Consider the following 25,499-nt stretch of genomic DNA (forward strand, 5'->3'; position numbering starts at 1 on the left):
AACAACCCCACTTCTGACCTTATGATGGAGGGAAGGCCATTGATGAAGCAGCTGAAGATGGTTGGACCTAGGACACTGCCCTGAGAAACTGCTGCGATCTCCTGTGGCTGAGATGGTTGGCCTCCGTCAACCACAACCATGTTTCTTTGTGCTAGGTATCACTCTAGCCAATGGAGAGTTTTTCGCTTGATTCCCATTGACTTCACGTTTACTAGGGCTCCTTGATGTCAGACTCAGTCAAATGCTGCCTTGATGTCAAATGCAGTCACTCCCACCTCACCTCTGGAATTCAGCTCTTTTGTCCATATTTGGACCAAGGCTGTAATGACGTCTGAAGCCGAGTAGTCTTGGCTGAACCCAAATTGAGCAAGTGCTATACTGATGGCACCTTCCATCACTTTGCTGATGATTGAAAGTAGGCTGATGGAAGAGTAATTGTCTGGATTGGATTTGTCTTGTTTTTCTGTGGACACAACATACCTGGGCCATTTTCCATATTGTCAGATGCCAGTGTTGTAGCTGTGCTGGAACAGCTTGACTAGGGGCAAGGTTAGTACTGGAGCACAAGACTTCAGTAATACACCCAGGATGTTGTCAGGGTCCATAGCCTTTGCTGTATCCAGTGTGCTCAGCTGTTTCTTCATAGCACTTGGAGTAAATCGAATTGGCTGAAGACTGGCATCTGTGATGCTGGGGATCTCAGGAGGAGGCCGAGATGGATCATCCACTCGGCACTTCTGCCTGAAGATGGTTACAAATGCTTCAGCCTTGTCTTTTGCACTGATGTGCTGGGCTCTGCCGTCATTGAGAATAAGGATGTTCCTGGAGCCGCCTCCTCCTTATTAGTTGTTTAATTTTCCACCACCATTCACAACTGGATTTGGCAGGACTGCAGAGCTTTGATCTGATCCATTGATTGTAAGATTGCTTATCTCTATCTACAGCAAGCTACTTCTGTTTAGCATATTTGCAGTCCTGTGTTCTAGCTTCACCAAGCTGGCACCCTAATTTAGGTATGTCTGGTGCTGCTCCTGACACGCTCTCCTGCACTCCTCATTAAACCAGCATTGTCCCCTGGCTTGATGGTACTGGTAGAGTGAGGGATATGCCAAGCCATGAGGTTACAGATTGCGGTTGAATGCAAATCTGCTGCTGTTGATGGTTGGCAGCGCCTCATTTTTTCCCAGTTTTGGGCTGCTGGATTGTTCTGAATCTATCCAATTTAGCACAGTATTATTGCTACACAACAGAGTGGAGAATGTCCTCAGTTTAAGATGGGACTCGATCTCCAATAATGTAATGGATATAGATGCATCTGCGACAGTTGGATTGATGAGGACGAGGTCAAGTAGGTTTTTCCTCGTATTGGTTCCCTCACCACCTGCTGCAGGCCCAGTCTAGCATCTGTGTCCTTCAGGAATCACCCAGTTTGGTTAGTAGAGGTGCTACCTAGCCACTCTTAGTGTTTGACATAGACATCACCCATCCAGAATACATTCCGTGCATCTTCCAAGTGGTGTTCAACATGGAGGAGTACTGACTTATCAACTGAGGAAGGACGGTATCAGCAGGAGCTTTACGTGTTCATGTTTGAATTGATGCAATGAGACATCATGGGGATCAGAGTCAATGTTGAGGACTCCCAAGGCCACTTCCTCCTGACTGTATGTCACTGTATTGCCACCTCTGGTGTGCCTGGTTTGCCTGCTGAAGGAAGAGTCTGAGCCATTGGCTGATTTTGAGAGTATGGCTATGTCAGGCTGTTGTGAGTTAGGTCTCTCGACTTTGTGGGGTTGACCGGGTGTGCATTTATCATGTACGATGCCTAGTTCAATGGGTGGTCCATCAAGTTTTTTTAAATTGTTTTTCATAGTTTGATACAACTGAGTGGCTTGCTAGTTTTCTAGAGCCAATCACGTTGCTGTACTCACATACATGCCAGACCTCATAAGGATGTTAGATTTCTTTCCTTAAAGGCCATAGTGAACCAGATGGGTTTTTACGACAATCTGGATTCACTCAGCAGGTCTGGCAGCATCTGTGGAAAGAGAAGCAGAGTTAACGTTTCGGGTCAGTGACCCTTCTTCGGAACTGACAAATATTAGAAAAGTCACAGATTATAAACAAGTGAGGTGGGGGTTGGGCAAGAGATAACAAAGGAGAAGGTGCAGATTGGACCAGGCCACATAGCTGACCAAAAGGTCACGGAGCAAAGGCAAACAATATGTTAATGGTGTGTTGAAAGACAAAGCATTAGTACAGATTAGGTGTGAATATACTGAATATTGAACATCAGCAAGTGCAAACCTGAAGAAAAACAACCTGAAAAAAACAGTGGGTAAGCAAACTGAACAAACTAAGATGAAATGAAATAGATGCAAAAAAAGATAGTAAAAAATGTAAAAAGGAATGCAAACAAAAGGAAGAAAAAATAACTAAAAATGACTAAAAATGAAAGTAAAGTGGGGGGCTGTCATGCTCTGAAATTATTGAACTCAATGTTCAGTCCGGCAGGCTGTAGTGTGCCTAATCGGTAGATGAGATGCTGTTCCTCGAGCTTGCGTTGATGTTCACTGGAACACTGCAGCAATCCCAGGACAGAGATGTGAGCATGAGAGCAGGGGGGAGTGTTGAAATGGCAAGCAACCGGAAGCTCAGGGTCCTGCTTGCGGACTGAGCGGAGATGTTCCGCAAAGCGGTCACCCAGTCTGCGCTTGGTCTCCCCAATGTAGAGGAGACCACACTGTGAGCAGCGAATACAGTATACTACATTGAAAGAAGTACAAGTAAATCGCTGCTTCACCTGAAAGGAGTGTTTGGGGCCTGGGATAGTGAGGAGAGAGGAGGTAAATGGGCAGGTATTACACCTCCTGCGATTGCAAGGGAAGGTGCCCTGGGACGGGGACGAGGTGGTGGGGGTAATGGAGGAGTGGACCAGGGTGTCGCGGAGGGAACGATCCCTTCGGAATGCTGACAGGGGAAGGGAGGGAAAGATGCGACTGGTAGTGGCATCACGCTGGAGGTGGCGAAAATGGCGGAGGATGATCCTTTGGATATGGAGGCTGGTGGGATGAAAAGTGAGGACAAGGGGAACCCTGTCACGGTTCTGGGAGGGAGGGGAAGGGGTGAGGGTAGAGGTGCGGGGAATGGGTCGGACACGGTTGAGGGCCCTGTCAACCACAGTGGGGGGAAATCCTCGGTTGAGGAAAAAGGAGGTCATATCAGAAGCCTACACTTCTTCACACCCTACCTCCTGTAAGGACTCCATTCCATTCTCCCAGTTTCTCCGTCTCCGACGCATCTGCTCTGATGATGCCACCTTCCATGACGGTGCTTCTGATATGACCTTTTTCCTCAACCGAGGATTTCCCCCCACTGTGGTTGACAGGGCCCTCAACCGTGTCCGACCCATTCCCCGCACCTCTACCCTCACCCCTTCCCCTCCCTCCCAGAACCGTGACAGGGTTCCCCTTGTCCTCACTTTTCATCCCACCAGCCTCCATATCCAAAGGATCATCCTCCGCCATTTTCGCCACCTCCAGCGTGATGCCACTACCAGTCGCATCTTCCCCTCCCTTCCCCTGTCAGCATTCCGAAGGGATCGTTCCCTCCGCGACACCCTGGTCCACTCCTCCATTACCCCCACCACCTCGTCCCCGTCCCAGGGCACCTTCCCTTGCAATCGCAGGAGGTGTAATACCTGCCCATTTACCTCCTCTCTCCTCACTATCCCAGGCCCCAAACACTCCTTTCAGGTGAAGCAGCGATTTACTTGTACTTCTTTCAATGTAGTATACTGTATTCGCTGCTCACAGTGTGGTCTCCTCTACATTGGGGAGACCAAGCACAGACTGGGTGACCGCTTTGCGGAACATCTCCGCTCAGTCCGCAAGCAGGACCCTGAGCTTCCGGTTGCTTGCCATTTCAACACTCCCCCCTGCTCTCATGCTCACATCTCTGTCCTGGGATTGCTGCAGTGTTCCAGTGAACATCAACGCAAGCTCGAGGAACAGCATCTCATCTACCGATTAGGCACACTACAGCCTGCCGGACTGAACATTGAGTTCAATAATTTCAGAGCATGACAGCCCCCCACTTTACTTTCATTTTTAGTCATTTTTAGTTATTTTTTCTTCCTTTTGTTTGCATTCCTTTTTACATTTTTTACTATCTTTTTTTGCATTTATTTCATTTCATCTTAGTTTGTTCAGTTTGCTTACCCACTGTTTTTTTTCAGGTTGTTTTTCTTCAGGTTTGCACTTGCTGATGTTCAATATTCAGTATATTCACACCTAATCTGTACTAATGCTTTGTCTTTCAACACACCATTAACATATTGTTTGCCTTTGCTCCGTGACCTTTTGGTCAGCTATGTGGCCTGGTCCAATCTGCACCTTCTCCTTTGTTATCTCTTGCCCAACCCCCACCTCACTTGTTTATAATCTGTGACTTTTCTAATATTTGTCAGTTCCGAAGAAGGGTCACTGACCCGAAACGTTAACTCTGCTTCTCTTTCCACAGATGCTGCCAGACCTGCTGAGTGAATCCAGCATTTCTTGTTTTTGTTTCAGATTTCCAGCATCCGCAGTATTTTGCTTTTATTTTACGACAATCTGTTAGTTACTGATGCCAACTTTTTATTCCTGATGTAGTTAATGAACTGAATTTCATTTCCCCAGCTACCGTGGTAGAATTTGAACTTGTCTTGATCAGTAGCCCAGGCCTCTGGATTGCCAGTCCAGTAACATAACCACTAAACTACCATAGCCAGTAGATACCTGACAGATAATTTAAATCCTGTAATACCTGGAAGCTCCAATTTTTCAGCATACAGAACTATATAAAAATATAGCACAGAAACAGGCCATTTATCCCCACCAGTCTGTGCCAATGTTTATTCTCCCCCCACCAACACTGTTATTAGTCCCACATGCCCACCCTGTTCACAACCTTTTCTTCTCCCCCCCCCCCCCCCCCCACCCCCTCCAATCACCTATCCATTCTTAAATGTTGGCATAGCCACTGCTTCAATCGCTAACTCTACATTTAAATGTTCATTTTAGAAAGGCATGGATTAATCAAAGACAGTCAGCACAGATTTATTAAGGGAAGGTTATGTCTGACTGACATTGAATTTTTTGAGGAGGTAACAAGGTGGGTTGATGAGTGTAGTGCATTTGATATAGTCCATATGGATTTTAGCAAGGCTTTTGAAAAGACCCCACTTGGAAGACTGGCCACGAAAGTAGAAGTCCATGGGAGCCGAGACAAGTAGGAGCCAAAACTGGCTCAGAGGTAGGAAGCAAATGGCAATAGGCAATGGTTTCTCCAATGGTGTGCATAGAGAAGAAAATTTACACTTACGGTTTCTATTCATATAAGTTGCTGCTGCTGCTCAGATTGTAACTTTGGAAGACAGAAAGTGAATATTTTTATAAAAGTGTTGCTGAAATTATGAAATATTCCTGTGATTCCTTGAGTCAGGTTGTAGGATTTCAGAGAACACTGTACATTTTCACAACCTTACTTCCAAACAGATCCATAGCACAAATGGCAGGATACCTGTCTCCCAACTTCATGGTTCTAAGTTTGAATCCCAGGACATCCTGTCACCCTCGATTATCTGATAATGAATGTAAGTTTTATCAGTTATCAGCTACTGTATGTAGCACCTCATTATGGATATCTGAACAGAATGACCTGGCTCACCAGACTGGGCAAATAGCTTAAATCATCCATTTATATGGATAACAACAAAGATCCTGCCTGTTTGCTGCTATTCCACTACTAGGTAAAGGAGAGCTACATGGAGAAACCTGGGAACAATCAACACTGTTTGTCTCTCCCAGGAGATTATACGGATCAGGGTGGGTAAAGAATTCCAGTATCATGGCAACACAACGAAACACAACAGCTAGATGGAACAGTTGTTATTTTCCTGTCTGCCAGATTCATATGTTCCTATGTTTTGAAAGTTATTAATTCTATTGATAAGGCAGTAATTAATAGTTTGTCTAGTCACTTTACTTTTTAAATGTTTTTTTTTCCAGATTTATAAAGGTCCTGAAACAACATTCCAAGTTTCAAATCTCCAATTAAACTGTGAATATCGTTTTCGAGTGTGTGCCATTCGCCAGTGCCAAGGCACTCAAGGGTTTCATGATCTGATGGGCCCTTATAGTGCTACTGTAATATTATACTCTCAGAGGAATGAAACACCAGCCAGCAACAGCAAAGACACTACAGAAGTCACAAAGACAGCACAGACATTAAGTGATGAGCAGTGTGCTGCCCTCATCCTTGCATTGTTTGCTATAGTCTCCATTTTGATTGCTTTCATTGTTCAATACTTTGTCATCAAGTAAGAAAAGTTTAGTATTTCAATGTGTCTCTGCCATGTATTACTTGTGTTGTAATATCAAATTATTGTGGTTGATTATGCTTTTAAACTGATGGTGATAGCCAATCGTGCATAGAGACTCTTTGCCAACATCTCTGCCAATGTTGCTTCCCCTAGTTTGTGCTTGTTAATGAAAAGCTGACCATATAGAGACAGCGTTCCATCAGAGATGTGTTGAAGTACCAACCGTCTCCTACAGGAAGTGACATCTGGGTCAGTCCAGTGGCATTTTGCAAAGGACCCCTTTAAGCAGCTTTTTTGAGTGTTGACATGGCATGTGTAGTGTTATACCAGAGCTTTGTATTTTTTTAAAAAAGAAGCTTTACAATGAGGGATCATGTGAAAATGCAGATGCAAGGAAGAGAAAATTGATGCACTTTAGTGCAGTCTACTAAATATACTGCAATAACAGAAATTTGGGGTATTAAATTCTGTGTAGCAAGTCAGGTAAAATGCATAACAGTTGCAACAAGAAGTAGTGAACCCAAACTGTGAAACTGAATCTTTAGTAGTTGTGCAATTCCTACCTCTTCTAAAATGTAGCCTAAAAGATGAAGAGGGCCACTTTGTACTAAATTGCCAGTAAGCATGAGAATATGGTTGTGTGGATAAAAGCTATTCAAAATGTGATAGAGTTGAATATTCAAGTGCCAGGATCTTTGCAGCACTGAAAAAAACTAAAATTATCACATTTTTCAAACTTCCATAATTATTGCAAAGCTGTCCTACACACGAGTTGTAATGGATCTTTTTATTCACTGCTTTACAGATTATATCTCAGGCACTTTTTAATTTTAGCAGCTTTTTGTAGCAAAGAAATGCTTCACATTTGAAAATCACTATTAAGAATTCAACTCAAATGCATATCAAATTTAACAATTACTTCACAAGCCTACATGAGGTGAAAGCCTAATCCATAAGTGCACAACCCTTTAAAAAAAACACTAATAGCACCAAACATCTCAAGAACAGTATACACTTTGTTTTGCAAGTGTCTCTGAAATGAAAATATTGGCTGTCTTGTATTGTTGATTTATATTTTAGAAAATTGCATGCCAATGTGTTGCAGTTGGTGTGCGTCACAGATATCACCTGGAACTGTGCACCATTGGATGGAGGCCTGTTAGTCCTACGATTCAGTTAAGCTTTTTAGCACCTTAAGATTGTCTCCTTGATTGCACATTATCTCTGAATAGATGCTGTTGAAGATCTGAATTTGTTAGAATATCACTTGTCCATCAGTTACTATTGTTTACTCATACTTAGTGCAGTTCATTCTAATGGACTTTTTGTTGAAGCTATTTTATTTATTGCAATTGTAATCATAAAATACTAGGTTGCTAACACTTTCAGTAGTTTATGTTGTCAGTTGTCAGTGCTGCAAATCACTTTGTTCTAATGTGCCACTTTATTTAAAGGAGGGAAGGGGTAATGTGAAAGTGATAAATACATGAAAACCCTATACAAAAGGACTTTATCTGCATTGTGAAGTATGTTTACATTTCCCTTCTCATTTTTTTTAAATTGAGCAATGTGTTGCACTTCAATGTTGGCAAGTATCACCCAAAGAAAGTAGACTGTGCATCTCAATTTGGATGATTGCAAACACTAAGTGTTTTGTGACTGATTTTTTTTTTCCCCTGGCCCCCACCTGCTGAAATATTTATGGATTTTTTTTTTAAAGATCTGTTAGGCAACCAGAGAAAAACTTGAGCAAATTGGGAGAGACACGTTTATCTTTCTAAACTTCCCTTGGTTGTATTTTAAACCAGTCAGAAATCAAATGTCCTCAACCAATGTGATATAATCCCTTTAAAACTATAGCCTTAATTACATTTTGTGTATTTTGCTTAAATTGTTTGCTTCAATGGGATTTTTTTTTCATAGGCCCCACAAGTTAATGTGATAGCTGATTTCTATCGTACCACTATCTTTTTTAAATATGTGAAGTGTTTTGACCAGCTGGATTCTGTAAGAGGATGTATGTATTTTTGATTTTTGATGGCTCAAATTCATTGCCAGTGTGGGCTCAATTTTAAAACGGTCTCCTGAATTTGTTGTTGTTGAAAAGCTGGAAGAGTTTATTTTGACAGTGAAATTCAAATCCATTCCTATTTTTGATAGTTGCATATGATCAGTCATTTATAAACGTAATTGTATTTTCCATAATCTCTCATTGCAGTTGTCTGTATTGAGGGTCAGTGGTTTTTAAATGTAACTAAGCTTCACAGTTACCTCATCAATTGTACATTCCAAAAACTATTGAAACTTTTGGAACAGTTCCAAATATACATATCACTTGTATTATGTCAGACTTAGTACTGATAATGTAAAGCTGCCATAACATGTATAAACTCTTAAATATGTATCTAAATCCAAACCGTAACTCAATAGGTAATCATAAAACAAAATCCATGCACAATAAACAAAGTATGATTCTTCGCACTGTCTGCTGTTTCCTTGATAACTTGGCTTTTGACCCAAGGAATGAAATGCTTATAAGCTTCAATCGAATTTCATTAAAATGCTCTTGCTTAATTTTAAGCTGCTGATTTGCAGGAATTGCGCTGGATATTCATCATTGGTCAAGCCTCTCTAGCTCTCTCTGAGGAAGGGTTGAGGCTTTCAAAATGATTATTCTTACAAATAGTTGTAATCAATAAGCAAATAAATGTAAAGCCCTTATCAACTATATACATTCAGACAGTTGAGGACTGATAAATCTTTGTAGATGGCATAGGGCCTTTCAGACAAAGATAGTAACAAAGTTTGATCCCAAAATCCGATGAGCCAATGTGTAATTCGGCAATTACAAGCTCTTGTCGGTTTTCCCTTCGAGTAATAATGGGTCTTGTATCCCTGGTTCTAATGCATTATCTGAGGGAATAGTGAGGAAGAAGATAAGCACTGCTGCTCCATTCACCACCTCTTCTGAGAACTCCAAAAATATTGATTATCCAGTGCGAGGCGGATTTCAGGCTGAAGCGATTGCATTCCCATTCTGTATCCAAATAGTGAACTCCATTTTTACATTAAATATACAATATGAGATGGTTATCGTCTTGATTTCAAAAGTAATATCTCCAACTAGAAGGTGAGTGTTTTCCTGATCAATTGGAAAGTTTTAACCTGGGGGACTGTTTTAGATTAGATAATTTATTAGATTTACAAACTCAAAAAAGGCTGCCTTGGGTAAGGTGATGAAAAGGCTCCATTCCATTTATTTTGTGTTCCCTAAAAGGAACGCAGTGGTTAGCACCGCAGCCTCACAGCTGCAAGGACCCAGGTTCGATTCTGGGTACTGCCTGTGCGGAGTTTGCAAGTTCTCCCTGTGACCGTGTGGGTTTTCGCCGGGTGCTCCTGTTTCCTCCCACAGCCAAAGACTTGCAGGTGATAGGTAAATTGGCTGTTGTAAATTGCCCCTAGTGTAGGTAGGTGGTAGGGAATATGGGATTACTGTAGGGTTAGTGTAAATGGGTGGTTGTTGGTCGGCACAGACTCGGTGGGCCGAAGGGCCTGTTTCAGTGTTGTATCTCTAAAGATGAAAAGATTCAACTCCACCCCTGCCAAATTTAAGCTACTCAAACAAGCTTCTTGTGAAGGGACAGGTTCAAGATAGCAACACTGTTCCAGATGTTAACGACCACAAACCTCAAGAATGTATGTGCTAACATTACCAGAAAATGTTACATAGAAAGTAGAAGTAGGCCATTCAGCCCTTCGGGCCTGCTCCGCCATTCAAGAAAGATCAAGGCTGATCGTCTAATTCAGTACCCTGTTCCCACTTTCTCCCCATATCCCTTTGGCATTAAGAAATATATCTATGTCCTCCTTGAATATATTTAATGACTCGGCCTCCGCTGCCTTCTGTGGTAGAGAATTCCACAAGTTCACCACCCTCTGAGTGAAGAAATTTCTCCTCATCTCAATTCTAAATGGCATACCCCATATCCTGAGATGGTGGTCCCCAATTTGGGACTCCCCAGCAATTGGGAACATCCTCCCTGCATCTAGCCCTGTCAGAATTTTATACATTTCTATGAGATCCCCTCTCATTTATTTATTTAGAGATACAGCACTGAAACAGGCCCTTCGGCCCACCGAGTCTGTGCCGACCAACAACCACCCATTTACACTGACCCTACAGTAATCCCATATTCCCCACCACCTGCCTACACTAGGGGCAATTTCTAATGGCCAATTTACCTATCACCTGCAAGTCTTTGGTGGTGGGAGGAAACCAGAGCACCCGGCGAAAACCCACACGGTCACAGGCAGTACCCAGAACCGAACCCAGGTCCTTGGAGCTGTGAGGCTGCGGTGCTAACCATTGCATCACCCATTCTTCTAAACTCGAGTGAATATAGGCCTAGTCAACCCAATCTCTCCTTATACATCAATCCTGCCATCCCAGGAATCAGCCTAGTAAATCATCTTTGCACTCCCTCCATGGCAAGAACATCCTTCCTCAGATAAAGAGACCAAAACTGCACACAATACTCCAGATGTGGTCTCACCAAGGCGCTGTATAACTGCAGTAAGACATCCTTGCTCCTGTACTCAAATCCTCTTGCAATGAAGGCCAACATACCATTTGCCTTCCTAATTGCTTGCTGCACCTGAATGCTTGCTTTCAGCGACTGGTGTACAAGACGACCCAGGTCTTGTTGCATCTCCCCCTTACCTAATCTATCACCATTCAGATAATCTGCCTTTCTGTTTTTACAACCAAAGTGGATAACCTCACATTTATCCACGTTTTGCTGCACCTGCCATGCATTTGCCCACACACCCAACTTGTTCAAATCACACTGGAGCCTCTTTGCATCCTCCTCACAGCTCACATTCCTACCCCCACCCCACCCCTAGCTTTGTATCGTCTTCAAACTTGGAAATGTTATATTTAGCTTCCTCACCCAAGTCCTTAATATACATTGTGAATAATTGGGACCCAAGCACTGATCCCTGCCGTACCCCACTGGTCACTGCCTGCCACCCAGAAAAAGACCCATTTATTCCAAATCTGTTTCCTGTCTGTCAACCAATTCTCAATCCATGCCAGTATATTACCCCCATTCCCATGTGCTTTAATTTTGCACACTAAACTCTTATGTGGGACCATATCAAAAGCCTTCTGAAAATCCAAATGCACCACATCCACTGGTTCTCCCTCATCTATTCTACTAGTTACATCCTCAAAAAACTCCAGTAGATTTGTTAAGCATGATTTCCCTTTTGTAAACCCATGCTGATTTTGCCCAATCCAGTGTTTTCCAATACCCAAAAGGTCCATGATTGACCACATCCGATTGAGAATGGTAGTGGATAGCAAGCAAAGGACAGGAGAAAGAGGCTTCGTGAGCATTGCCATCCTTAACCATATTGGAGCCCATCTTATGAGTGCAAGAGACACGTCTGAAGTGTTTGAAAGTGTCTTCAGCCAAAAATTCTGAGTGGCTGATCCTACATGGCCTCCTCCGGAGGTCCCTACCATCATTGATTCCAGTCTCCAGCCAATCTGGTTCACTCCGCATGATATTAAGAAGTGATTGTGTGCATGGAATACAGAAAAGGCTGTAGGCCTCAACGTTTGCATCATGTCAGCCCAATTTTGCCTGTTATCAAGATCCTGTAGGCATAGGCAGCTTCATTATTGGAGAAGTTGCGAATGGTGCTGAACACGAACCATCAGCGAACAGCCCCATTTCTGACCTTATAACAAAGGGAATCTCATTACAGAAACAGTTGAAGATGAATGGGCTGAGGGCTGAAGACCTATGCACAAGACCTAGCTGCTCCCCTAGGCAAGATCTTCCAGTACTTCCAGCTATGACTGGTATGTGTTATCGCAACAAAAAAATAATAAATCCAACACAGCCAACTACTGATATGAGCCTCCTCATCATCAATGAAATGATGGAAGGAGTCACCAGTGTTATCAACATACCACTACCTTGCTCACTGACAGTTTACATTTGCCAGACCACTTGGTTCCAGACTCAACTTTGATCTTGACATGGTTGCAAAAGCAGAATGCCAGTGGAGAGTATAGTACCAAGAACACCTAGCAAAACTGAAGTCATGGGGGGGTGTTGGACTTAATGGAGAGTTAAGGATTAATAATCAAAATTCTTGGTATCTTAGAGCAACAGACTTTTCAATATAAATAAGGGTGGTTTTGAAGTGTCTTGAGAAGGAAGCATACCTTGTATTCTGCTTTTGGAGTCTTGTGTCTTATATATGAACAGTGCTTGTGCAAGGAAATAAATATAGGTAGAGGGATCCATTCACTATAGTCTAGAAAGATAATGGTTAATAAAATCTCTTCTTCAAAGAGGCTGAGAGGGGTTAGGTCAGGAAGTCTGGTTTAAGGGATGTAGATTTGAGAAAAAAGCTGCAACTGTTTACATGAATAGACTGTCTTCAAAGGATTTGGGAACAGATATGTCATGAGGTCTTATCTGTGACACGTACATTTGTAGGCAAATTACAGTGTATAAAGGAGCATGGTTTTCAATCGTTCTTCAGGGGGTTTGAAAGATACATAAAGAGGGAAAGCAATTTTCCCTCTCTATACAGGCTCATCATTGTGGTGAATATCAAAATCAGTTCCGTATACTCCACTATCAAGTCTCTGATGCTTACTTGGTGTGTTGTGAACCAGAGGAAGAAGGAGGTTTAATACTAACAAGGTCACAGGAATAACCTTCCAGTGGCTAGAGTCATACCTAATGGAAAGATAAATGGTTGTGGTTGTTGAAATCCAGGATATCACTGCAAGAGTTTCTCAAAGTCGTCCTCGACCCTTCATCCTCGTCCACTTTCAACTGTTACAAAAATGATCTTCCCTCCATCATAAGATCAGAAGTGAGGCTGTTCACCATTCGCAATTCCTTCAGTAATGAAGCAGTCCACGCCAGTCTACAGTAGGACCTGGACAACATCCAGAATTGGGCTGACATGGTGCAAATGTTACCTGCCACTAAAGTGCCAGGTACCGATCATCTCTAACGGAAGAAAGCCAGCCATTCCCTTTGACAGTGAACAACACCATAATTGTTAAGTTCCCCTGCCACCCCCACCCATCAACAATTTGGGGATCACCCTTGACCAGATGTTAAACTGGACCAGCAATATCAAATACCCTGGTTACAGAGGTCAGGTACTCTAAACAAATGGCTCACCTCCTAACCCCTTAAAGCCTCTCCATTGTCTACAAGACTCAAATTAGGAATATACATCACTTGCCTAAATAGATGCAGCTGCCGCACTTGAAATTACACTCCATCCACGACTCAGCATTTCACTTGTTGTCCAGTCTTGCTGCATGTGAGTATGGACAGTTTCGGTATCTAAGGAGCTGCAAATAGTAATGAACACTGCAATCATCAGTGAACATCCCCACTTCTGACATTATGATGGAGGGAAGGTCATTGAAGAAGCAGCTGAAGATGGTTCGGTCTAGGACACTATCCTGAGGAACTAGTACAGCAATATTCTGGGGCTGATACGATTGGCATCCAACAACCACAATCATCTTCCTTTGTGCTAGGTATGACTCCAACCAGTGGAGAGTTTTCTCCCTGATGGTGATAATTAGTTTGTATAAAGCACTATCTGTGTGCATTTCTGGGCACCGAACCACGGTGCGATATCTTGGACAAAAGGGTTGTGATTGGACACCTGAGCCATGAAGAGAGATTAAGGGTTGTGGTGATGATTACATTGAAAACAAGGTAGCATCGAGGTGACTCTACTGGGCTATATACGATCTTTAAGAGAATAGATACACTGGATCCGAGATGATCTATATTAATCCAAGCTCTGAGCCACATGGAATCAAGTTAAGATGAGAATTTATTTTCAAGCTGAGAATCTCAATGCAGGGAGACAGTGAATGTGAAGAATATTATAACCTTTCAGAGGTAATGGACATTTTTTTTGGCAGAAAGAACTGTTAAGTGTTAAAGAGATCAAGTGAGTTACGAAGTCTGTGGCCTTTGATACTGGCTCAATGGATGGTGATGGTCATTTCTGATCCTGTTGCATCCTATGTTCATAAGGAATCTGGGAATTTTGGAAGAAGGGAGGACCTTTGTTGCAGTATGTTTGGAGGTGCATTGCTTAGTTCCATTCCCCTGCCTTCTCCCCATAAACCGGCACATTCTTCCTTTTCACATAACTGTCTAATTCCCTTTTCAATGCTTCAGTTGAACCTGCCTCCACCACACTCTCAGGCAGCGCATTCCAGATCTTAACCACTTGCTGTGTGAAAAAGTTTTTCATGTCACTTTTGCTTCTCTTACCAAATACTTTAAATCTGTGCCCTCTCGTTCTCAATCCTTTCACGAGTGGGAACAGTTTCTCTCTATCTACTCTGTCCAGACCCCTCATGATTTTGAATACCTCTTTCAAATCACCTCTCAGCCTTCTCCTCTCCAAGGAAAACAGTCCGAACTTCTCCAGTCTATCTTCATAACTGAAATTCCTCATTCCTGGAAACATTCTTGTGAATCTTTTCTGTACTCTCTCCAATGCCCTCACGTCTTTCTCTTCTTTTTATTTTGTCCCCCCCAGGAGTTAGCATTACCAGTGATTGGGAAGGCTGGGGCATCTAATGGATTGAGTGAACGTTGATGTGTCTGTGCACACACTTTAAATTTAATATTAGTAGCAATGACTGTATATAAAATATCCTTAATATAAAATCTGCAGAGAAGGAGCCAAAGTAGCCAAATCCAAGTAAGATTTAATAACATTATGAACCGTCTTTAGTTCATATATAAAAATGAATCCTGATTTCAATATCGGCAGTATAATTGCATCATCGCGATGTGAAATCAATTCTTTGATATTACTAATGGGAAGAGGAATCTGTTGAAAAACATATATAGCTTCATAAATATCTTTCAAAGTAAAATATATAGGCTATAAATTGAATAAAATGACAATTATTTTAGTTCATTGGTTTCAACCTTCATTTACAAATCAATTTAAAAGGGTGTAATTATTCTCTCTGAGACCAGATTTCTCTGCAGTTCATTAGTGAGATTTGCAGATTAGTTACCATCAGAATTCTCCTGTTACATCTGTCTAATTATTAGTTATGTTCAGCTGGGAAGGTTGAAATTTGACAGGGAATGTTTCTTTCTAACATGTTGACATAAATCTAGACAAAGAAACATAAATCAGGCTGTTAACTTATTCCCATCAATCATAGAATCATAAAAAGTTTAAGATACAGAAAGAGGCCACTTGGCCCATCGTGTCTGTGCCAGCTGAAAAACAATCCATCCATTCTAATTCCACCTTCCAGCATTTGGTCCGTAGCCCTGCAGATTACGGCACATGAGGTGCATATCCAGTTCATTTTGAATGAGATGAGGGTCTCTGCCTCAACGACCCTTTCAGGCAGTGAGTTCCAGACCATCACTACCCTCTGGGCGGAAAAGTTTTTCCTCATCTCCCCTCTAATCTTTCTACCAATCACTTTAAATCTATGCCCTCTTGTCACTGACCTCTCTGTTAAGGTAAGTAGGCCCTTCACATCCACTCTATCCAGGCCCCTCACAATTTTGTACATTTCAATCAGATCTCCCCTCCGCCTTCTCTGTTCCAAGGAGAACAATCCCAGCCTATCCAATCTTCTCATAGCTGCATTTTTCCAGTCCCGGCAACATCCTCGTAAATCTCCTCTCTACCCTCTCTAGTGCAATTACATCCTTTCTGTAATGAGGTGACCAGAACTGCACACAGTACTCAAGTTGTGGCCTAACCAATGAGTTATACAGTTCCAGCATAACCTCCCTGCTCTTATATTCTATACCTCAGCCAATAAAGGAAAGGATTCCATATGTCTTCTTAACCACCTTATCGACCTGTCCTGCTACCTTTTGTGATCTGTGGACATTCACTCCAAGGTCCCTCACTTCCTTTACACTTCTCAGTATTTTCCCACATTTGCAATAAACATCTGGGACTGAATTTTGCAGCTAGGCCACAAGTCCTGATGTGGGATCGGAAGTGGGTGCTGCTTACGTTCAGACGGGTTGTGGTCAGCTGCACATGATCTTCCGGCAGCTGGCAAATTAGCAATGGGGAGGCAAGGGGCCATCCATTGAGAGCGCAGAGACGGGAAGCAAAGTGGTGGAGACGGTGTCCGCTGACTGCCTCCCTGCATCTACTGCTGACTGACTGCCTGCCATTTACTGCATTTAAAGGAAACCTGCACCACAATGTCAGAAGGAAAACCCACAGTTCAGCAATGACTCCTCTTCAGGCTGCAAGGGCAAGGTGGGAGATCCTCTTCCCCAGGGATGGGAGGAGGAGACCAGCCCACCTGACCAAGCAAGCCTGGACAGAGATGACAGATCAGTGAGAGGTGCCCGTCTGTCATTTCTGACTCCCACAAGGTCCCTCAAGAGTGGCTGCATGCAGGAGGCATTCATGTGCCCCATCATAGACCACTAGGCCCCCAACAGCTTAGGCGTTGTACTTGTCTCCTTGGGGAAACTAACAGTGTTTACCGATGTGCTTCCAGGAGAAAACAGCACATAACATAAAAGAAAGGGCCAAGACAGGCAGAAGGATGCCATTTCTTTCCAGTATGACCCCTGTGGAGGAGGAGGTCTTGGATCTGGCAGGTCAGTATGGCATCCATTCTATTGCTGATGACAAGGCAGGAGTGCCCGCCCAAGAGGGTGAGTGAATGAGTGGAGGGGCACAAGGGTGCATCTGGCACACATGAGGCATAGAGCTCATGTGTTCACCTGTGGAGATATGGAGCTCCACAGTAGGGTTAGTTGGAATGACGCAATGGGAATCCCTTAACCATTCAATCTAACTGTTCTCTCATGCAGGTCCAGGTCATGCCATAGAGCGGAGAGCTGGAGAGATCGGGAAAGAGCCGGCTGCCTCAGAGGAGGAGGAGGGGGCCTCAGGGGGTGCACCACACATCATAACAACTCCTCCATCCCCCGCCCCCCCACCCCCCACCCTCCGCCAGTGCAGTCACGTTGGTAGGTATCCGTTCATGTGTAGATTCAGGCAGACAATGTGGTGAGCACAGCGCTGATGCGCCCGAGCAGCTGACGGAGGCTGAGGCAGTCGAGGACACTGTCAGGCCCATTCTGAGCCCCAGGCTCAAGATTTGCCTCCAGAGTCATTGGCAACACGGCAAATGCTGTGGCTGCAGTGTGGGGTAAGGCAACATATGGAAGAGCTTCCAGAGGCTATGCACACCTAAGTGCAGGTGATGGAGGCCTTGAGTGCTGCCATATCTCTGGTGTGTATGTGCTTGGCTTCCTCCATAGAGAGATTGGCAACCCTCATGGAGAGCCAGATTGAGCAGACTACTCGATGCATGTCGGAGACGCGCACAGACCTGCATGCCATCGTCTTGTCCAGCAGCAATGGCATGGCGAGAGTCTCTGCCAGGTCCTCGTCCTTTTCTGGTCATGAAGGAGGTACAAATGTGCCTTGCAAGAGAGGAGGAGTGGCTGCCTTCTGCAGCTGGGGCTCCTGTCAGGGCACTCCTGGTGTGGCCAGCGGCTCCTCAGCCCCTCTACCAGTGTCACCAGCCCCTCAACTAGCTGAAATGACAGAGGAGGGTTCTGTACCCGTGCAGGAGCTGCTCAGCATGCCAGGGCCCTCCAGGCCTCAGGCAGCCAGAGGACCACCACCAAGATAATCCCAAGCCATGGGCAGCAAGAGCAGCAGCCTGTCTCCACCTCAGCTACAAGTGCAGGGGGAACACCAGATAGAAGCACATGTAAGAGATTTACGAAGAGCATCAACTGCACTTGGGGTTCATGGATAAATAGTGTATCTGAGTGTTATGCCTAAGTGCTGTGCTGTTTAATAAAGGATTCATGTATTGGTATTACATCTCCTTCCATTTCTTGCTGCCCTTTGGGGCTTCACTTACACCGTGGCTCCCTTAAGCGGCTGAATTGAGGGACTAGGCTGCATGCAATAAACATTTCAGTCTTAGAGTCATAGAGTTATACAGAACAGAAACAGGCCCATCATGTCTGTGTCAGCCAACCATTCTAATCCTATTTTCCAGCACTTGGCCCATAGCCTTGTATGCGTTTCAAGTGCTCATCTAAATACTTCTTAAATGTTGTGAGGGTTCCTGCCTCTACCACCCCTTCAGGCAGTGTGTTCCAGATTCCAACCACCCCCTGGGTGAAAGAATTTTTCCTCAAATCCCCTCTAAACCTCCTGCCTTAATTTACGACCTTAAATCTGTGCCTCCTGGTTATTGACCCCTCTGCTAAGGGAAAAAGTTTCTCCCTATCTAACCAATCAATGCCCCTCATAATTTTGTATACCTCAATCAGGTCCCCCCTCCGCCTTCTCTGCTCCAAGTAAAACAATCCTAGCCTATCTAGTATCTCTTCATAGCTGAAATGCTCCAGCCCAGGCAACACCCTGGTGAATCTCCTCTGCACCCTCTCCAGTGCAATCACATCCTTCCTATAGCGTGGTGCCCAGAACTGTACACAGTACTCCAGCTGTGGCCTAACTAGCATTTTATACAGCTCCATCATAACCTCCCTGCTCTTATATTCTATGCCTCGGCTAATAAAGGCAAGTGTCCCATATGCCTTCCTAACCACCTGATATACCTGTGCTGCTGCCTTCAGTGACCTATGGACAAGTACACCAAGATCCCTCTGACTCTCTGTACTTCCTATGGTCCTTCCATCCATTATATATTCCCTTGCCTTGTTAGTCCTCCCAAAATGCATCACCTCACACTTCTCAGGATTAAATTCCATTTGCCCTGCTCTGCTCTGCCCATCTTACCAGCCCATCTATATTGTCCTGTAATCTAAGGCTTTCCTCCTCACCATTTACGACACCACCAATTTTCGTGTCTTGCCAATGTGTGGTGTGCACCTGGGTGCTGGGTGATGGATAGCAAAATGAAGGATGTGACAGCAGGGCTGCATAAAAGGCTGCATAAAGGTAAGGCTTTCTTGGTATGGTTCTGACAGATAGTAAAGGTCATGTGAAATGACTACACGCAAGCACGTCCCAAGTCTTTCTTTCTTTGCACCTTGTCTGTGGTCCCTGGGGTCCTTCACCTTGCATCGCCTGGTCAGCTGCCTCCTCCACATCCTCATTGTCGGAGGAGGCATTGCAATCCACAATATTCTCATTGTTCAACACCTCCCCCTCTGCAGTGCCAAACTGTGCAGTACACAGCAGGCCACCATCATACACGAGACCCTTGCTGGGGTATACTGAAGGACTCCACTGGATCGAAAGAGGCAACTGAATCACACCTTCAGCAGCCAATGGTCTGCTCAATGGTCGTTCGGGTTGCCCCATGACAGGTGTTTTACCTCTCTTCTGCATCAGTGCGTGAGTTCTTCACAGGCGTAATTTGCCATGTCCTCAGTTGGTAGCCCTTGTCTCCAAGTATCCATCCCTGAGGGCGCACGGGGGTGCCAGATAAACTGTGGCACCTGGGACTGCTGAAGTATGTAAGTGCCATGGCTGCTTCCTGGAAACTATGCACACCTGAAGGATCCATCTGCGGTGGTTGCAAACAGTAGTACATTAAGCAAATGGAAGCCCTTCCTATTGAAGAAGGCCGCTGGCTGGTCAGTGGGAGCTTTGATAGCCACATGTGTGCAGTCGATCACACCCTGCACCTGGGGGAATCCAGCAATGGCTCTGAACCCAACAGACCTCTCAGCTGAACTGTCTGGATCAGAGTGGTAGCACATAGACACTGGGCTTCGTGAAAAGGGCATTGGTCACCACTTTGATGTATCGATGTGCCACAGACTGCAATCAAACACATATCTCCAGTGGCTCCCTGGAAAGATCCAGAGGCATGAAAGTTCAGTGACCTTCAGCACCACTGGCATCGGATGTCTGCCAATTCCCATGGAGTTCCGCTTATCCCGTACCCTTTCTTTCTTTCTTTTGGGCCTCCTTATCTCGAGAGACAATGGATACGCGCCTGGAGGTGGTCAGTGGTTTGTGAAGCAGCGCCTGGAGTGGCTATAAGGCCAATTCTAGAGTGACCCATGGCATGCAGATTAGTGACAGCCTCCCTGGACAGGTGCAGTCTTTGGAGCTGCAGTCAACATCTGCAGGTAGTTGAGTTTCAGACAGTAGACCTTCTCTGGAGGGTAGCCTCTTCTGTGTGCAGGAGGCTGTTCATATGCCCCTCTACGCCCTTCTCCAGCATCTCCCCACTGAGGCAGGTCCTCCTGATGGCTGATGGAGAGAGCCAGCATTGATTTCCCACTTGCTTGCCACCTCCTCTTACTGGGCGAATCTCTGAAGCCCTATGATTCCCTGCACCATTAGTAAAATTCAAAAAGCTACATTAAATTGCTGTCAATTGACCAGTTAATTGTCTTAATTACCTTCCTGCCGCGTCGATGTGCAAGGTCTGCCCTCCATGTCGGCTGCCATTAGTAAAATGTAGAAATGCCATGAAGATTCCAGTCTGACGTCTTCTGTTCCAATTTTATGCCACCACCACCCCCTCTGCCGCCTCCGAGCCCATTCCAAAAGGCCTCACAAGTTTCCGGCCCTGGAGTGTGATCTTACTTGGCATTGCCATCTAACAATGTCCGAGGCAGCTGTAACCACTCGCAAACCCAATGACTGAAGGGACCCCAACTTGTTGTAAATGCACCTTAACCTGTCGTTCCCTTCCTTACTCACCTAGTCAGCATAATTGTTTTTTAAATAAAATATGAAATATATAAAATTTCCATTTATGAAATGCGTGCAAAGCTTTACAGATGTTCAGACCCATTACAGGATCCCACAGCACCAGAATAATTGAGGTGGGCACAGCAGTCTGTGGACCTGTTTGCAGATGTGGGGACTATGTAACACACCAAATATTCATTATTTCTGAGGAGTACTTTGGATAATGCTGCATCTAAGTAATCATTAATTAAGATATTGTAAGCAGCAAGAATCCCAATGAAACAATTTTACATTATTTTTGCCAGAAATCTGCAGGGATTTAGTACCAAAATGGCAGTTGTCTAGATGCTGCTGGAATTATGCTGAGCAGAGATGACACCTGCCAGACTGTCGTAATGTATATTGTAATGATAATTAAAAGTCACAGCACTTATTGTATTAAAACGTACTTTGTTGTTTTTAAATCCGCAGATTTGCATCAACCTGTAAACCTTCTCATTGATCATAGTGTGGCAGATTTAATATTATTTGAAAGCAATTTATGGATTGTAATGAGATACTTCCTCAGATGATATAAATACATCATAGTGAGAAAAGAATAAAGACAAATACAATCAGTGCTGAAATTAGTGAGCCAGACCTTATTTAGATTGATCCCATCAAGTCATCATTGACTTAAAATGACTACATGAAATTAAGAAGCACAGTTTGTATCTTGGCCATAATTTTTTTTATTTGTTCATGGCTTGTGAGCATCACTGGCAAGGCCAGCATTTGTTGCCCATCGTTAATTGCCCTCGCAAAGGGGATTTAGGGTAATGACAGATTTAGCCCGGCCTGACTATTCCTATGTATTCAAATTTTTTTTTTTAGGAGAAGACCAAATTAAGGCCATGCATTTTTAAACAATCAAGCCAATCTTTTCACTGTATCCTTCAATATCTTCTCTCCAGAAATGTATCTAGTTGCCTTTGGAATCCATTTCTCCTGTCTGATTCAATGCCCTTCCCCAGTAAGTTTTTCCACTGAAATCTTTGGATTTCCTTCCTATTCCTAACTGCCTCATTTTTAACCTGTGTTCTCTGGTATGTGACTGTGACTGGTAATCTATCCCTCCTCATCCTTCTCGACCTGTCTGCAGCCTTTGACACAGTTGACCACACCATCCTCCTCTCACACCTCTGCACTGTCATCCAGCTGGTTGGGATTGCTCTCACCTGGTTCCATTCTTATCTATCTAATCATAGCCACAGAATCATCAATGGTCTATCTTCCTGCTCCCGCAGTTACCTCTGCTGCCCTCAAGGATCTATCCTTGACCCCCTTCCTATTTCTCATCTGCATACTACCCCTTGACGACATCATCCAAAAACAAATGTACACTGATGACACCCAGCTCTACCTCACCACCCCCTCTCTTCACCCTCCACTGTCTCTAAAGTGTCAGATGCTTGTCTGGCATCCTGGATGAGCAGAAATTTCCTCCAATTAAGTATGAAATTAAAAGCTATTGCTTTCGGTTCCCTAACCACCAACTCCATCCCTCTCCCTGACAACTTTGGTGTCCAACCACGTATTCGCACTATCACTAAGACCATCTATTTCTCCCTCCATAATATCAACCGACTCTGCCCCTCCTCAGCCCATCTGCTGCTGAAACCCTCATCCATGCTTTTGTTACCTTGAGACTTGACTATCCTCCCAGGAGTGTAAACTTAAGAGCATCCAAAATTCTGCTGCCCATGTCCTAACTCATACAAAGTCCCATTCATCCATCACCACTAGCCAACATATATCGCCCAGCCAGTATCTCTATTACAGATTATCTGGTTATTTATCACATTGCTATTTGTGGGATCATGTAGGACACAGATTCGCTGCTGCATTTTCCTATATTACAACACTGACCACTTTGAAGCACTTTGGGACATCCTGGGGATGTGAAAGGTACTTGTATAAATGCAAGCTTTTTCTTCCAATAATTATTATCTCTGATATTTGGAATGGTGATGAACGGTCATCAGCCTGAAATGTTAATCCTGTTTCTCTGTCCACAGATGCTGTCTATCCTACTGAGTATTTCCAGCATTTTATGTTTTTATTTTGGAATGATCTGTGTTGCTTGCTTCTGTGCCTCCTAACGGGAATAATTTCGCCTGTCACTTGTTTATTGGACTGCACACAGTGCTGCAGGTAGAATCTGACCGGTGCCTTATACAGCAACTATACAACCCTCTAGGATTCTGATGTAAGGTCACAGAACTGAAACGTTAACTCTGTTTCTCTCTCCACAGATGCTGCCAGACCTGCTGAGTATTTCAAGCACTTTCTGTCTTTATTTCAGATTTCCAGCATCCGCAGTATTTTACTTTTATTTTAACTATACTACCCTTTTGGTTTTGTACTAATGTAAGCCAGTTCTGTTTATTTTTAAACTTCTGATGGTATCATAGGTTTATTCATTTTAACCACCTTAATGACCAGCACAATCACTTTTAACACATACTCTTCCCCCAGTGTTAATTATTTTACATTTCTCCGCTCATCATTTCATCTCACATCAATTGGTCCTGTTACCTGAGAGGTTTAAAATTCTGACTGAATCTGGTGGCATTTTTCTCAATTATTTGCCTTGCCACCTATTTTAGCGTCATCTGTAACAGTAAAGATTTATCTTTTTTTTCTCAAAAATATACTTATTCATAAAAATCTGTAAAAAAATGCATTACAAAACAGTTCAAAACAGCACCAAGTTGACATTCCAAAAAGTGCAAAGGAAATCAGTTTTCTTCAATACAGAAGTAAGTTGCCTCACAACCCTTCCATTCCATTTTACATGCCATATACATTTTACAGCAAACCCATATTTGGTGTATACAGCCCGAGGGGTTTCCCATGGGTCCAGCGTCTCAGTTCACTTTGATTGGAGGACCTTACACAGTGGCCTTTCCCCATTGCCGTGGTTGCACCAAGCTTTAGTGCGTCCCTCAGCACGTAGTCCTGGACCTTGGAATGTGCCAGTCTGCAAAACTCGGTCATGGACAACTCTTTGCGCTGGAAGACCAGCAAGTTTCGGGCAGACCAAAGAGTGTCTTTCACTGAATTGATAGTCCTCCAGCAGCAGTTGATGTTTATCTCGGTGTGCGTCCCTGGGAACAGCCCGTAGAGCACAGACTCCTGTGTTACGGAGCTGCTTGGGATGAATCTCAACAAAAACCACTGCATCTCATTCCACACCTGCTTTGCAAAGACACATTCCAGAAGGAGGTGGACAACTGTCTCTTCCCCACCACAGCCACCTCGAGGGCAATGTGTGGAGGGGGCGAAACTCTGGGCATGCAGGAAGGATCTGATGGGGAGGGCCCTTCTCACCACCAGCCAAGCTACGTTTTGGTGCTTGTTTGAAAGTTCTGGTGATGAGGTATTCTGCCAAATGACTTTGACGGTCTGCTTGGGGAACCATCCAACAGGATCCACCATCTCCTTTTCCCGTAGGGCCTTGAGGACATTCTCAGACCACTGCCTGATGGATTGGTGGTCAAAGGTGTTTTCCCGCAGAAACTTTCCCACGAAGGATAGGTGGTACGGCACGGTCCAACTGGATGGAGCGTTCCGCGGCAATGTGACCAGACCCATCCTTCGCAACACCGGGGACAGATAGAACCTCAGCACGTAGTGACACTTGGAGTTTGCATACTGGGGATCTACACACAGCTTGATGCAGCCGCAAACGAAAGTAGTCATCAGGATGATGGCGATGTTGGGTACATTTTTCCCGCCCTTATCCAGAAGTTTGAACGTCGTGTCTCTCCGGACCCGATCCATTTTAGATCTCCAGATAAAGCGGAAAATGACTCCGGTGACCACCACTGCGCAGGAGTGGGATATGGGCCAGACTTGTGCCACGTACAGCAACAATGTGAGTGCCTCGCACCTGATGACCAGGTTCTTACCCACAATGGAGACAGATCGCTGCTCCCACATTCTCAGTTTATGGTGTACCCTGGCTACTCGCTCCTTCCAGATTTTGGTGCATGTCCCAGCCCTTCCGAACCATATCCCCAGCACCTTCAGGTAGTCTGACCTGACAGTGAAGGGGACAAAGGATCGGTCAGCCCAGTTCCCAAAGAACATGGCCTCGCTCTTGCCGTGGTTAACTTTGGCTCCCGAGGCTAGTTTGAACTGGTTGCAGATGCTCATCAGTCTGCTCACAGACAGCAGATCCGAGCAGAAGACAGCAACCTCTTAGCATACCCTCAAATAACTGCTAATATGCACTAAAGTTACCTAGAATTCAAATTGGGCAGCAGAATACCCTGCTAAGAGTTTCTTTCCAGTCTCAGTAGTTCATTTTTACAGGTTTTTTTTCTTTTCCTGTCCCTTCTCCCTGGCTCTGTACTTGCTTAAAAAC

The 25,499-nt window shown here is 44.2% G+C and overlaps 1 protein-coding gene across 9 annotated transcripts in view; it reads left to right on the plus strand.

Moving 5' to 3' along the window:
• Window positions 1–9,407, plus strand: part of fndc3a (fibronectin type III domain containing 3A) — a 244,190-nt gene extending 234,783 nt beyond the window's left edge. For 6 of the 9 annotated variants that reach the window (XM_068040296.1, XM_068040290.1, XM_068040291.1 and 3 more), the window contains one exon: window positions 6,051–9,407. In XM_068040296.1, coding sequence (XP_067896397.1) covers window positions 6,051–6,365 — 315 coding nt within the window. In that variant the 3' untranslated portion in view covers window positions 6,366–9,407. The remainder of the gene's footprint in view (window positions 1–6,050) is intronic. The other 3 variants (XR_010975793.1, XR_010975792.1, XM_068040297.1) reach the window with 2 other exon arrangements.
• Window positions 9,408–25,499: the final 16,092 nt, after the last annotated feature.

The sequence above is a fragment of the Heterodontus francisci genome, chromosome 10 (genome assembly GCF_036365525.1).
Source record: "Heterodontus francisci isolate sHetFra1 chromosome 10, sHetFra1.hap1, whole genome shotgun sequence".
Lineage (NCBI taxonomy): Eukaryota > Metazoa > Chordata > Chondrichthyes > Heterodontiformes > Heterodontidae > Heterodontus > Heterodontus francisci.